This window comes from Anolis carolinensis, chromosome 2 (genome assembly GCF_035594765.1).
Source record: "Anolis carolinensis isolate JA03-04 chromosome 2, rAnoCar3.1.pri, whole genome shotgun sequence".
NCBI classification, from domain to species: Eukaryota; Metazoa; Chordata; class Lepidosauria; order Squamata; family Dactyloidae; genus Anolis; species Anolis carolinensis.
The window spans coordinates 100,186,841-100,202,611 of NC_085842.1; the positions used below are offsets into that span (position 1 = coordinate 100,186,841).

A 15,771-nucleotide genomic window follows, 5' to 3' on the forward strand; every position below is an offset into this window, starting at 1 on the left:
CAGAAATCCAACTTTGTTGGTGAATTGGAAAAATGTGCATCCAGGCAGTGGGAAGCATGCAGCAATGTGCATGAGATTCTTTTGATTCACATCAAGTGCTTCTGTTGGGTCCCAGAACTTCCTAGCCAACGTCTGGATATGCAGCAAGGAGTGTTCTGATGTGGATCAGTGCTCATTTCACATCCACTGTGTAAGCTGAGTTCTATGAGAAGCAATATACGGAGCTAGGTATGTTTAGCCTGGAGTTTAAGAGGGGATATGAAAGCTGTATTTCAAAGTTTGAAAGGATGTCATATTGGCTAGGAAGCCAATTTGTTTTCTGCTGTTCCCGAGTTTAGGACACATAGCATTGGATTCAAGTGGCAGGAAAAGAGATCCCACCTAAGGATTAGGAAGAATTTCCTGATGGTTAGTCCTGTTTGACAATAGAATATGCTTCCTTGGAGAGTGATGGATTCTCATTTTCTGGAGGTTTTTAAACAGTGTTTAGACAGCCATCTGTTATGGCTGCTTTGATTTCTGCATTGGGTTGGACTGGATGGCCTTTGGGAGCTCTTCCAGCTACAATTACAGTACTCGTAATTTCACAGCAGCAGCCAATAGGGAAATATGGAAATCGTGAAACTACTCAATTCAATTTTGTGCCTACATAAAGACAATTTACAAAGACATGAGTCTCAAGAAGAATGCTGTCCCATTGAATTGCATAGTGAAGTGTGCAGCTTCCCTTCAAATGAGAAACAAATTAATCCTACTTTAGCCTATCTCTATATTTGTTAACATAAAACCCCCATAATCAAGAAAGCTGTACATGGTATCTAATAACAGAGATTATTCTGAGTGTATAGGTGAATATTATATCTTTAAAAATTGAGCCCAGGCCCAATGTGTGGTGGAGAGCTTGAAAAATTTATCAATGCCCACAAAAGAAATATCTATAGATAATCTTAAAGAAGAATGAAGTTTAGTGATCGATTTTATGAGACTTAAATGGGGGACAGAATCTATTGTAGGCTACGGTTAATTTTAGTGTATAATTTAAAGTCGAAGTAATATTTTTAATGGATAATGGAGGAGGGAAAATTAGAGGTATTAGTTACAATTGTGAAGTGGCAAGTTGGAGGTCAAATTGCACTGTAATTTATGTTAATTTAGTTTGATTTAGTTTTTGTCTAGGAAAGGAAAGGTGGAGGAAGGTTGGTTAGTAAGTAATGAAGAAGGAGCAAAGTAGAGGGAGGAGTGTCTGTTTATTCTTTTGTTTTATGTAGTTAAAATGTAATTATTAATAAAAAAAATAAAAAGAAACTTTATTCTTTTGGACTAGAGCTCCCAGAATCCCACCAGCAACAGCTGTTTGGGTGCTTCTGGGAGCTACAAGGCCAAAATGTAATGTTTCCAATCTTGGCTTTCTATTTCTTCTTCCCAGTAATTCTTGGGAGAGTCATAGATATAATCTGAAAGTGTCTCAACACCTGGCAAAGTTTAATGTGAACGTCTGTTGTCTCCTCCTTAAAGAAGAGCAGCAAATGCAAATTCTTAAACTCAGAGAAGATGTTAACAAATGCAAAATCAGTGACTTGACTATCAGTCACTCACCCACCCCCTTCACAAAAGATCCCAAGATGGCAAAGTACATTGTGACCTTTGAGCTGGCCTCATATAGGCATTTCTCTAATATGGAATTTCACCAATTGTGAGTTTCATGAGCCCTAAATGACTTCTAGTTAATGTGAATTATTGCAATTTCTGCTACCAATTACATGTTAGAGACACAAATATTGGCTAGCATACTGCATTACAGTTATAGATTTCTACTCTAGAGCTGTGGATCTTTAAATGCTCCATATTTGACTTTGCTACATATTCATAATTGTGGCACTATCGCTATGTTCATAAATACCACCCCAAACCCATGTTAAACTCCAAGAAGCTGCTCTGAACAATGGACATCTGTGATATAATAAAATGGTGAGCTTTGGGATGATGTGGCCAGTTTCCTCCTGCCCCTGAGCTACAGAAAAGGGCTGGTCTTGTAATCCTGAAGTACTTTAATTGATGGTGCTAGAGATCATTGTTATTCAAGGCAGACTCATAATGATCAGAGGATATTGGGAATAACCTAAGGATATCGAACATTGTTTCTAAGAAGACAGGGATGACATTGTCCAAAAGGATGGGCTACACATATTTTAAATTAAACAACTTAGGAAACCCAGACATTTCATACAGTTCTCTTAGTCAAGGAATCATCACAGTGGTTTTGCCAGCTCCTTCCCCTGAAACATAGCTTACAGCATCTGGGATTTCTTGGCAGTCCTTCTGGGGGGGTTGAAACGGTTCTTCTTATTGGACTGCCACTCCCAGAATCCCCCAACTTGCATGGAATAGCTCTCAAGGGGATTCTGGGACAGGCAGTCCAAATGTCTTAGGGTTAGGCAAGAAAACTTCAGAGTTTTTATTTTAAATGAAACAACATGTAAACCAAACAAATTAACTCAGAGCAGGGCTAATCAAAGTGGACTTGTGTAGGTCTATGGGCCGTTGGGTGCTGGTCAGTGGCCCATTTCCAATAAAAAAGAACAGTTATATTCAATGGACATAGATATGATTCTGATCCTTAACACATTGAGGGAAAATCCTACTGGTCATCCACATCAGAAAGCATAAGAAACACTGAGTTAGATGATGGTGGTGGTGGTGTGTGTGTGCATAAAATTGAAGGTTGAATTAGTTCTGCTGCTTGTAGTAAGTGAGAGTAGAGAGGGGAAAGGGGCCAGGTGTATGATCAGCAGTGGTATATTCATTGGCTTTGCTATGGGTGGGGGAGTAGGTTACTCTCTCCGCCTCAGAGGAAGGCAATGGCAACCCTACACAAATCTTGCCAAGGAAACTCCATGATTCTGTAGGTTCACCATAAATTGGAAATGTCTTGAAGGTACATCACCACTACCACAACAAAAGTGAGCTTTCTGGTGCTCTGCTGCTTGCAGATATGAGAAATTTTGCATCACTGACAATGGTAGCAGATTTGATGGCAGAGAAACTCTTAAGATGTGTTTTCCATCAAATCTTCCACTGTAATTGCTGTGAACACACAAATAATCTACAAAGACCTCATTTTACCCTCTCCCGAAGTCACCAGAGGCCCATAGTCTGATCAATGAGGGATTCATCCTCACATCAAAATATGAGCTCTCTCCTTTCTGTTTGTACAATGTGGCACCACTACCTGCATTATAAATACCTCCTTGTTGTGGCTTAAACCTGTATGAAGAAACGTTTGATGCACTTAACAAAAGCTGCTCTCATGTTCTGAATGATTTCCAAAAAAAAAAAAAAAGGCTGCAATTGCAAGATGAAACACAGAGTTCTCAAAACAGGCGACTTGACATATGAAAATCCAACGTTGATCTCACAACAGACATTGTTGCAGATTGCTTAAGAATTCTAATTCTTACCCATGACATTCCTCTTTCTCACACTTGGGTTCTCTTTGCTTATTTTTCAGCCTCTGGGAAAAACATAGTTGTCTCTGCTTCAGAACTGTAATCATTGAGTTATATGCAGAGTTCCCATCTCTTCCACATTCCTTTCAGAGTCAATCCCTGGCAGATTCTCATGAAAACCACTTTCTGTTTCCCTAAAAGCAGATCTAACCAAAGCACATAATATGATTATGATGCTTATTCTCAGGTGTTGTGCAGCACTTGGAGCCAGATTTTAATTATCATCTTCCCTTCAGAGTATTTGTAAATAATCCCATCAGAATACTAGCTTTGGCAGTTTTGGTGTATTTTGTTTTAATGCCCAGGAACCATTGGAGCACTCTGATAATAGATGTTGCCATTTATCCCTGTGATTTTTTTCTGGCTAAAAGAATGATAAGGTGAGAAGATGGGAGATATTACAGTACAGTTTTTTCATTGCCACTTTTGGAGAGAGTTTTGCAAAATCACCTTTAAGAAACATGCATATTTCATCCTATTGTCATGTCTTGTTCATATCAAAGGGGGAGAGGAGATTCAAAGGACAAAGGGCTTGAAAATGTCAAGGTAATAGAAATGCCAAATGTCCCCTTCCTTCTTTTCTTAAGCTTTTCTGATATTGTTCAGCAGCAAGCAAGGCATAAAAATTGCACAAAAGGAGATTCAGGTAAACTAGTTAACATGGATTTGTCTTGGCCATTTTGGTGCCGCATATATTTCAACAGTCTTGTGTCCTAAGACGATGCCATGCTAACATTCAGAGAGATTGTACGTCTCTATAAGTCACATCTAAGACATTTTTACAGAGCAACTTGCAGCTCTACATATGTTCCTGGAGTCCCATCACTCCTGGGCAGCCCAGCCAAGGAACTGCAGTTCAGTTACATCTAAAAGGCCACAAGTTACTTACCTTCTTTAGCCATTTCTTTACTTCTGCTGATCTTTTAGTTTTACCACTTCAGTGTTATTCACACAAATCTCTCCAGGACCAAACTATCATCAGGTAGGTTTAGGCTGCTTCTACAGGTAGCAGATTATTAGTGTCATGAAAAAGCAATAAAAGTTTAGTTAATATGTTATTGCAGTTTTGCCTTCTGGGCCTGGGAGAGGTGAGTGTGTGCATGTGCTTTCTTTCAATGGGCAATTTTAGCTTAAGTAGCCTTGGGTATTCCATCTGCATATTATAAGTTAAGAATAAGTACAAGTGGTAGTCTTTTTGCTCCATCTTTGTTGTTGTGTGCCTTGAAGTTGTTTCTGACATATGGTGACCTTGATGTATATCATAGCAAGACTTGTTCAGACGGGGTTTGCTTTTGTCTTCCTCTGAAGCCAAGAGAGTATAATTGCCCAAGGTTATCCAGTACATTTCCATGGCTAAGCAGAGATTTGAATTCTGGTCTTCAGAATTGTAGAGCAGTGCTCAAAAGACCGCACCATGTTGGCTCCACCCTGAACAGTACCCTTTCTAAGGTTGGCCTGAGACCATCCATCTTCCTCTCTACTCCTCTGTTCACAGATATTAGAATATTGCTCAGTTATCTGCAGATTCACAACTGTCAGCAGCACATAGAAATATGTGCTCTTTTTGCTACTTTAGTGATGAAGGATTAGAGCCACAGTGTTATAATTCAACTCAAAGAGTATCTTCCTGTTTTATAATACTAAATCAAATGAAACTGTATAGTGATCAAACAAAGTGGAAGAACCAGGGCAGACCAAAGAGTGCCTTTTCTTGAAAGAACAGGCAATGAAACTGTAGAACTACTTACCATTTCATGATGGAAATTAGCTTAAATGGCTCTGGAAGTACAGAGGAGGAAAAGTCTCTTTGACCACATTGGTTTTAATGACAGTAGCTGAATCCTGACATTGAAAAGAGAATGAATGTCTGAGGCCAGGCCATGTTACCTCACACTGAATGCATCAAAAATGGTAAAACACACTCTTGGACCACCACTGACACTTGTTCAGGATCAACTATGTACTTTGGGCATATAAGCATCCACTAGCTTACTAATTGCTCTGACCAATATTGCCATTTTGTCAGGATTTGGTTTCTCTTTGATCATCCTCATGGCTTTAGGATATGAAGGAAAAGCTGAATGCCATAGACAGAGTGATATGCAGTATGATCCTTGTATCCATGGCACTGCTACCTGCAGTTTTATCTTCTCATATTCAACAAAATAAATAATTGCTAGGAATTATCTAAGTCCTCCAAGAGAATTGATAATATGCATCTGCCACAAGTTCCAGTAGAGTTACCCCAAAGGACAATGAAAATTCCTAGAGAGAATGCTTCTCTAAGGATTTTGTAGGTCCTTCAGAGCAACTCTATGGTAACTTTAGCAAAAGCCATTCATGTCAATAGGGTTTGCTATTATCCGTGGTTTCCTCTTTCCACAGTAAGTTCAGGAACAAATCCCCTGTCAATACAGTAATAAGGTGTTAATAACCTATAATAACAACAACAACTGTATTTTATATATTAATATATTATTCATAATGCATTGTTGTTAATTATAGTTTGCCTGATACAGTTCCTCAGTAGCTGCAAATAGTTTTGATATTAGTGAAGAAGTGAATCTGCTCCAGGTTTCAGTCCAGTTTTAAGGGATCTGTTTAAGATACTGGGCCCTCCACTACATTCAGCACCTTGGATAGATTCTTCATTGTCAGAGTAAGACATCTCCATCTCAACCTGGTGATTCTCAACCTATGGGTCCCCAGATGTTTACTGTTGGTAAACTGGCTGGGATTTCTGGGAGTTGTAGGCCAAAACACCTGGGGACTCACAGGTTGAGAACCACTATCCTAGACATTAAGGCTACACTTGCCATTGCAGTTTCTATCAGAATGTAACAAAAAACCCACTTTTTGTCATGTATTCTATTAAATTTTCTGCAACTGCATTCTAAAATATAACCCTGATCAACACTTGTAAGATTTCTTAAAAATATTTTTTGAACATAAAAGGCTTAACAATTATATAGACATATATGAAACATAAATTCACTATTGTTATGACCAAACACCCCTCCCCCTTTATTTTATTTTATTTCATCCCTGTGATCTCCTCCTTCAGAGCCATCACTTCTTCTAAAATCCCAACAAAAATTTAGTTCTTCATGTGGGGGTAAATTCCCATCTTTTTTCCAATGCTTTTTCTAAAAACATGTAAGATTTCTTAACAGGAGTAAAAAATGTAAATGCTTAACTTTTAAATACTTGAATAATTTATAATGGAAAACTGGTCATTCTGTAAAGGAGAGCAAGAGAATAGATCAATTTCACATTTGACGGGTGTTTAGTTTCATTGTTTGTCCATTAATATTTTAATTGTTTAATTTAACTGTTTTCAATTCATGTGATCTTTAATAGAATTGCTGTTTTATTTAATTTCTGAAAAAACATTTTCATGTCAGGAGTGACTTGAGAAACTGCAAGTTGTTTCTGATGTGAGAGAATTGGTCATCTGCAAGGACATTGCCTAGGGGATGCCCGGATGTTTGATGTTTTATCTCCTTGAGGGAGGCTGCTCTCATGTTCCCGCATGGGGAGCTGGAGCTGACAGAGGGAGCTCACCCCCTCTCTCCGGATTTGAACTGCCGAGCTGTTGGTCAGCAGTCCTGCCAGTACTGGGGTCTCCTCTTTTGCAAAATAAGATTTTAGCTAAGCTTTTCTTTTAAATTATTGCAATCCACTTTGGGTTCTCATGCTAGGAGAAAAAAAAGTGAATTAAAAAAACCAGATATACTTGCATGATAAATAATTCAACTCAACACAAATTTGTGGGGAAACTGACAGAAGAATCTGCTCAAGCTAAGCCTGGGAAAGTTGCTTTTTGGGCTACAACTGCCAGTATATTCCAGTCAGGGGTTTCTGGCCATGCTGGTTAGGGTTTTCTGAGAACTGTAGTCTGAAAAAGTTTATTTTTCAAGCTCTCTGCTGAGTCACCCAATATTCACCAAGAATCTCATAAAACTCATTGGCATTATTCAAGTTCATGGGTTGAAAACAAGCATGACCAAAGTCTTCCTGACCATAACTAAAGCATGTGCTTAACTTTCTTTCCAAGTGCTCAGCTTTGGCAGGATCACGCTCAATGGGTGAACATGGAGAAGGAAAGTCATACTAAGGAGCCGCTGCTTCATTCAGCTCACTAAGCTGTATGAGCAAATTGAATATAAAGAGGTCTTGGTCTAGAAGGGAAAATATTGAGATTCTGCTGAGCCCCTGTTGCAGACTAATGTAATTAGTTTAGTCTTTCAGCAATGATGTATGTGTGTTTCTTTCTTAAAAAATAGATTTAAGCTACAGGAGACTGGATTTACAAAGAAAGAATGAATTTTAAAGGGATTGAATATAATCTGTGTCCATCTTTTTCTTGGTTTCCATTAATTTTCTTAATGCCTTACAGGCAGATTTTATGAATATTTACTAAAATGTAAGCAGCAGTGTATTCTGCAGGGTGTAAACCTGATTAACATGAGGGCAAGTCGTGTTACTGATATTGATTGTTTTATCGGGCTAGGCCCCATGTAAGCCGCCCCAAGTCCCTTCGGGGAGATGGGGCGGGGTATAAAAATAAAGTTATTATTATTATTATTATTACTTCAGAGCCTGGGTACCTGATGCAAGTATGTGTGTGTATATATATATATATCTTTTCCTCATTTGGCTTTCATGCCAGGAGGGGTGGCAACAGGCAAATAAATCCTGGGCGCTATCCAAGGTGCTGAATTCCAATCCCTTCCCCATAGGGTTCAGTACCTTGAAAAGTTCCTTGAAGGTGCTGATTAAACCTCAAATAGTCTTGATCACACAAATATATACACTGTATGAGATGGGCAGGAAAAATCACTCCTTTGTGGGTACTGTTATCCTCAGTGTAGATTCTTTTGGTAACCAAATTGGAATGAGTCCTATAATGGGCTTGTATAATTGAATATAATGACTTAGAAAAAGAATCTCATACTTAGGAGGAATGTTTGTCACCCAGAAGGAGTTATGTGTATGGCACACACCTAGTGACAGATGTCACACTAGCTTTTTATGAGATTCTTGGTGAATATAATACCTCTGAACACACCGACCCCTTCTGTTTTCAAGTGCTAAGTGGGGTCAGACCTGGTCAGACCACCAGGCAATCTCAAAGTAGGACTGGGAAAGAGTTGTGTCTGACTCACAGCTCTCAGTCAGCTGACTGTCCTGGGGCGTATCTATACTACACTGCAGAAGTTAATGCAGCTTGACACCACTTTAACTGCCATGGTTTCATGCTATGGAATCGTGGGAGTTGTAGTTTTATAAGGTCTTCCACTTTGGATTGCTGTGAGTTGTCTGGGCTGTATGGCCATGTTCTAGAAGCATTCTCTCTTGAAGTTTCACCAACATCTATGGCAGGCATCCTCAGAAGTTGTGAGGTTTCTTTGAAACTAAGCAAGTGAGGTTTATATATCTGTGGAAGGTCCAGGGTGGGAGAAAGAACTCTTGTCTGTTGAAGTGTGAATGTTGCAATTACATAATCACCTTGATTAGCATTGAAAAGCCTTGCAGTTTCAAGGCCTGGCTGATTCCTGCCCGAGATAATCCTTTGTTGGGAGGTGTTAGCTGGCCCTGATAGTTTCATGTCTGGAATTCCCGTTTTCAGAGTTTTGTTCTTTATTTATTGTCCTGATTTTAGAATTTTTTTAAAAATACTGGTCGCCAGATTTTGTTCATCCTTACAACCTCTGAGGATGCCTGCCATAGATGTGGGAGAAACGCAGGAGAGAATGCTTCTGGAACATGGCCATACAGCCTGGAAAACTCACAGCAACCCAGGGTGAAAGACCTTGTAAAACTACAACTTCCATGATTCCATAGCATGGAGCCATGGCAGTTAAAGTGGTGTCAAGCTGCATTAACTTCTGCATTGTTGTGTAGATGCACCCCAGGACAGTCAGCTCTGACTGAGAGCTGTGAGTCAGACACAAGGGCTATCTATCCAGGTCTGACCTCACTTAGCACTTGAAAACAGAAGGGGTCGGTGTGTTCAGAGGTATTATTAAAAGGTAATAATACCTCGGAAACCTTCGACAACCCGTCTTCCACCTTCTCTGCCCAAGAGGGCTGGTGCCTCGCTAGACAACTTCCAGGATTCCACAGCATGGAGCCTTGGCGGTTGAGGTGGTGTCGGACTGCATCTTTGGTGACACTGCAATACGTTATTGTGGAATCCTGAGGGCGAAGGTTTGCAGGTTTCGTAAAGGGTCCTAATTCTCCAGTGTTTCGGAGACGGCCTGAGTCGGGGCGAGGCAGCTCCTTGGGTTCTCCTTCAATGCCCGCTTTGGGCAAAGTTGGGCAGAGTCCAGGGCGCCGGTCAACCAGGAAAGGACGGCGAAGTTCTTGGAAAGAGCGGCGGGACGAGAAGATCCGGACTGCTTTGGGTGCCGCCCGGTGCGCGACCTCTCCCTGCCTCCCTCCCTTTTCCCGAGGAAAGTGTCCCAGCGGGAGAGGGGACTCCCAGGGAAAGCCGTGCTCGGCGAAGGCGGCTCCGGTGTCAGTCAGGCGGAGCCTCCCTCCTCCTCCTCCTCCTCCTCTTCCCTCCCTCCCTCCCTCCCTCTTTCCCCCGCTCAGCCTCCTCCTGGCGTCTCCTCCGCTCAAGAAGAGGAGGAAGAGGAGGAAGAGGAGGAGGAGAGCGTCCTCTGCTTGCCTGCCTGCCTGCTGCTTGCCTGGCTGCCCGGCGGTGCGCGGGGGATGCGCCAGGAGGGCAAGGACTGGGGCTGAGGGCTCCCCTTGGCCATCCTCTCCTCTCTCCCGGCCAGCCTTCCTCAAGGGACAGGAGGAGGCAGAGGGCGGCGCCGGCTCGCCCTCCCATGTGCCCGCAGCAGCAGCAGCAGCAGCAGCAGCAGGGAACTTTCAGGCTGGCTCCGGAGAGGGCGGACGCGCCTCTCGCCTCCCGCTGCCTGCCATGGGCGCCCGTCCTCCTCCTCCGCCGCCGCCTCTTCCTCCGCCTCTCGCCGCCCTGCTCCTGGCCGCCGCCTGCTGCTGGGGCTGCTGCTGCTCCTCCGGAGGTAAGTGAGCGAGTGAGTGAGTGACTGGGGCGCCTTCTCCCCAAGTTCAACCCGCCCGGGACTTGTTTGGGGCCACGCAGGCATCCCCTCCGCCCCGCGCTCGGCGCCACGTGTGTCTCACTCTGCCTTGGAGGGGAAAGCCAGAGCCAGAGCGGAGAGAGAGAGGCAGGGGCTTTCCTGGCCAAAGCGAAGTAAAGGGCGGAGGGGCGGAGGGGGGATACCTCGCGTGAACTCTCCCGCGCGTGGGACGGGTCCCTGGGGTCCCGCGCGGGGAAGACGCCACCTCTCGTCCGCCTGCTCTTTGAATTCAGAAAAGGAGGGCAGTCCTCTGAGTCCAGCGCCTGGCCGCCGGGATGGTTTCATATATATATATACACGCACAGAGAGAGACACACACAACGCCTTCGCGGGCGCAAACTTTTCCATTGGAACTGCCAGTCACAAACTTTAAAGTTCCCAGACTGTCTTCTAAACTGAAGAAAGGGTCGTTTTCAAGCAGAGGGAAGAGGAAAGGAGGAAATTGCCCCCTGATTATACCAATATCATCCCCGTTCATATTCCTTGTGACAATTCAAATGCACGATTGCTGTGAGTTTTCCGGGCTGTATGGCCATTTTCCATAAGCATTCTCTCCTGACGTTTCGTCCCCATCTATGGCAGGTATCCTCAGAGGTTCTGAGGTTTGTTGGAAACTACAGAAGTGAGGTTTATATACAGTAGAGTCTCATTTATCCAAGCCTCACTTATCCAATCTTCTGGATTACCCAAGCCATTTTTGTAGACAATGTTTTCAATATATCATGATATTTTGGTGCTAAATTCATAAATACGGTAATTACAACATAACATTACTGCGTATTGAACTACTTTTTCTGTCAAATTTGTTGTATAACATGATGTTTTGGTGCTTAATTTGTAAAATAACCTAATTTGATGTTTAATAGGCTTTTCCTTAATCCCTCCTTATTATCCAACATATTTTCCCTTAATCCCTCTTTATTATCAACATATTCGCTTATCCAAGCTTCTGCTGGCCAATTTAGCTTGGATGTATCTGGAATGTCCTGGGTGGGAGAAAAAACTGGTCTGTTGGAGGCAGGTGTGAATGTTGCAATTGGCCAGCTTGATTAGTTAAACCCTTATGCCAGCAGGACTGCTGACCTGAAGGTTGGGTTGCTGACCTGAATGTTGGCCATTCGAATCCAGGGAGAGTGTGGATGAGCTCCCTCTGTCAGCTCCAGCTCCCCATATAGGGACACAAGAAAGGCCTCCCACAAGGATGGTAAAACATCAAAATATCCATGTGTTCCCCCGGGCAACGCTCTTGTAGATGGCCAATTCTCTCACACCAGAAGCAACTTGCAGTTTCTCAAGTTACTCCTGACATGAGAAAAAAGCTGACCCTGATTGTTTCATGTCTGGAATTCCCCTGTTTTCTGAGTGTTGTTCTTTATTTACTGTCCTGTTTTTAGAGTTTTTTTTAATACTGGTAGCCAGATTTAAGAAAATCCAGCAAATGCCATGTTCAGCAAAGGACAAGAAGGATCCTCTCACCTCTGCAGGAGTCTAGCATATACCATGCAACTGTGGACAAGTCTACATAGGGACCACCACATGCAGCATTGCCCAAACATGAATCAAGGGACATGAAAGGCACTGCAGATTGACTCAACCAGAGAAGTCAGCCATAGCAGAGCACTTGAGGAACCAACCTGGACACAGCATATTATTTTGAGAACACAGAAATGCTGGACCACTTTAACAACCACATGTCAGAGTACACAGAGAGGCCATTGAAATACACAAACATGTGGACTATTTCAACAGAAAGGAGGAAACAATGAAAATGAACAAAATCTGGCTACCAGTATTTTAAAAACTCTAAAATCAGGACAGTAAATAAAGAACATTACTCAGAAAACAGGAGAATTCCAGACATGAAATAATCAGGACCAGCTAACACCTCCCAACAAAGGATTCCCCCAGGCAGGAATCAGGTAGGCCTTGAAGCTGCAAAGCCATTAAATGCTAATCAAGGTGACCAATTGCCACATTCACATTTGCCTCCAACAGATAAGAGTTCTTTCTCCCACCCTGGACCTTCCACAGTTATAAAAACTCCAATTACCTAGTTTCCAACAGACCTCCCAACCTCTGAGGATGCCTGCCATAGATGTGGGTGAAACGTCAGAAGAGAATGCTTCTGGAACTTGGCCATACAGCCTGGAAATCTCACAGCAACTCAATTCAGATGCAGTTCTGGCCATCTATCCCCTCCCTATATTTCCCATCTTGGTGGGGGTTTCCCTTTGTGAACCCCTGGAAAGATGAGATACTGGCCTTCTCCTGCTTCTTCTCAGCCCCTGGCAGCAGAAGAAACTTTTTGGTGAGGTACTTACGAGCCCCGGTGGCAAAGTGCGTTAAAGCACTGAGCTGGAGCCCGAAAGGTCCCAGGTTCAAACCCCGGGAGTGGCGTGAGCAGCTGCTGTTAGCTCCAGCTCCTCCCAACCTAGCAGTTCAAAAACATGCAAATGTGAGTAGATCAATAGGTACTGCTCTGGCGGGAAGGTAACGGCGCTCCATGCAGTCATGCTGGCCACATGACCTTGGAGGTGTCTATGGACAATGCCGGCTCTTCGGCTTAGAAATGGAGATGAGCACCAACCCCCAGAGTCAGACATGATTGGACTTAACATCAGGGGAAACCTTTACCTTTACTTAGGAAAAAGAGGAGGGAGCCAGCATCAGGCAATGGCAGGATGCAGTACAGGGAGGCTCGTGTGAGTTTGAATGATTACTCATAGTTTGCCTCTATGCCCTCCCCGTCTTTCTCTCCCTTCTAGATCCTGCTTTGGGAGATCTGGAGGAATACAGTCTTGTCATCCCAATCAGCACTAACTCCGAGGGCCGGTTCCTCTCCAAGGTGGTGTCCGGGGCTTCAAAGCAGCGCTTCCGAAGGGACACCACTGCTGGGGACCCTGCTGCCGGCAGCCAGCACATTTTCTACAATGTCACCGTTTTCGGACAAGAATTCCACTTTCGGCTGAGGCCCAACCGCAGGCTGGTGGCTCCGGGGGCCACGGTGGAGTGGCAAGGTGAAGACTCCAACCTGACCTCTGTGGAGCCGCTCCGTGGGGATTGCCTCTACGTGGGGGATATCACCGACTTGCCTAATGCCTCTGTTGCCATAAGTAATTGTGATGGGCTGGTAAGACTCTTTTGTTGTTTAAATGCCCGAGAGAATAAATGCCTTTGTTCTCAATGCTGACCCTTTTGTTTTTTAAATGGAGAACCTGTGGATCTTCCATTTCAAATATCCAAGCAACCCAAACATCTTGTTTGTGACAGCTTTGACATGAAGTAAAGTGCCAATGAATCAGTAAACTCCGTTTAGAGACAGCAGAGCAGCCAAAATCACTCTGAACTGACACTTAGGGCTGTGACAAATCAATTATTATCAAGGCAAACAGCCCCCTAGAAGCTTTTCAGCACATTGAAAACAGTGACCTCATGTTGGCATCTGTACATTTTTCATCTTTGTAATATTCTCCGACATCTTCAACTTTCTCAGGGGTTATGGAAGTGTGTGTGTGTGTGTATTTATAAAGCGATCATAACACTGAATGCCAAGCTGCATTGTAGAGTGATTGATTTTTGTCTTTCGAGATGAAATTTGTTGAGGACCAGGTCCTATACTTTTAGTGCCTTCCTTGTTGAGATTTATTCTCATTTGTTTACTGGGCTTCCCAAGCCTGGGCGCCACCTGATGTGTTGGACCCCAACCAGCAAAATCCCTCTGAGTGGATGATGGGGTTATAGTCCAACACACTGAGTGAATGCCAGGTTGAGGAAAGGAATTCTGGCTACTCATGGAGCAACTAGAGAGGAGGAAAATTTAATTATTTTCACTGCATGTTCACCTTACGTAGTAGCCCTCTATATGTTTGAGGAGCTGTTTATATGTACATATTCAGCTAGGAGATAGTTTCCATCCTCCATTCTGAAACATGAGTACAGAGGTCAAACTGTGTATTTTAAGCTATATGTTTTAGACTAATTGCAATGTTGAGCAAACTTTGCTGCAATTTACTATGTGGAGTGAATTCCTGATTACATCCAGTATCATCATGTTTATATGGCTTGAGAGAGAGAGAGAGAAGGGCTTGCTAACATAAAACCAGTACTATTTATATGATAAATGGATTTACATTCAGATTGTGACCTTTCTGTGTTTGATTTCTCTCTAGAATCTGATTAAATAGGAAGAGGTATGAAAATGTGGAATACAGTTGCCAACTTTTTTTGGCAGGGTTCCTGTGTCCTAATAGCAGTCTGGTCCATAGGCATTTAGCCTATTTAGGTGAAACATCTAATACCATTCCATCTCCTGCTATTTTTCTGCACCTCAAGCAGCTATTTGAAGCATAGAATCCAGCCAAAGAAGTGTGAGCATTTGTAGGTAAAAGTCTCCCAACCTGGTTTGTGGTGTACACTGTCCAGGAAGAAAGAGCTGTTACGTTGTCACCCCTTCTTGTGCTCCATGGTGAACTTAAAAATCAACTATATTCCTCAGTGTATGAATGTGTGGGCAAGAATGTTTTGAGAGGTTGGAGAGCAAAAGAGAAAGATTTTTGATGAACTCCAACTTCGCATCCTAGAATTTCTCAACCAATGCCCTTGTGGAATGGGATTTACAGTTCAATCTGGCAGGTATATGGTTTTGGACTTCAAAACCCCAAAGTTCCAGCCAGACAGTTATTAGAAATTTTAGGAAATCAAGTGCAAAATACCTATAGAACCATAGATTGAGAAGCGATGTTCAGGAATATAGATGGACAACTATTCTGAGGGGTCAATCTGTTTTCCGCGTGATGATCTGGGGCAGGCAAGGGCAAACTTCAGCCCTCCAGGTGTTTTGGACTCATACTGGCTGTTAGGAATTGTGGGAGTTGAAGTCCAAAACATCTAGAGGGTCGAGGTTTGCCCATGCCTGATCTAGGGCAATGTTTCTTAATCTGTCCAATGTGGTAGAGTGGCAATTTTCCAGGGACTGGTGCCATGTTTGTACGAGATTATATTGTGTTTGTGTAATTTGTTGGAAACCTGAAGTGAATCAACAGCAGAAGTGTTGCATACCAACTATGTTTGGTGGATTGTAATGTTGAATGGCATTGACTTAGAAGCTGGTGATATATTTTTCTACAAATAATTGGACTTAATTTTTTTTA

At 42.8% G+C, this 15,771-nt stretch overlaps 1 protein-coding gene across 4 annotated transcripts in view; it reads left to right on the plus strand.

Annotated features, from left to right (window-relative positions):
• adamts2 (ADAM metallopeptidase with thrombospondin type 1 motif 2) overlaps window positions 1-15,771 on the plus strand; it is a 416,207-nt gene that overhangs the window by 100,783 nt on the left and 299,653 nt on the right. For 2 of the 4 annotated variants that reach the window (XM_008104855.3, XM_062970292.1), the window contains exons 1-2: window positions 9,793-10,543; window positions 13,387-13,751. In XM_008104855.3, the coding sequence (XP_008103062.2) occupies window positions 9,808-10,543; window positions 13,387-13,751 (1,101 nt within the window). In that variant the 5' untranslated portion in view covers window positions 9,793-9,807. Of the gene's footprint in view, window positions 1-9,792; window positions 10,544-13,386; window positions 13,752-15,771 lie in introns of those variants that run through there. The other 2 variants (XM_062970293.1, XM_062970294.1) reach the window with 1 other exon arrangement.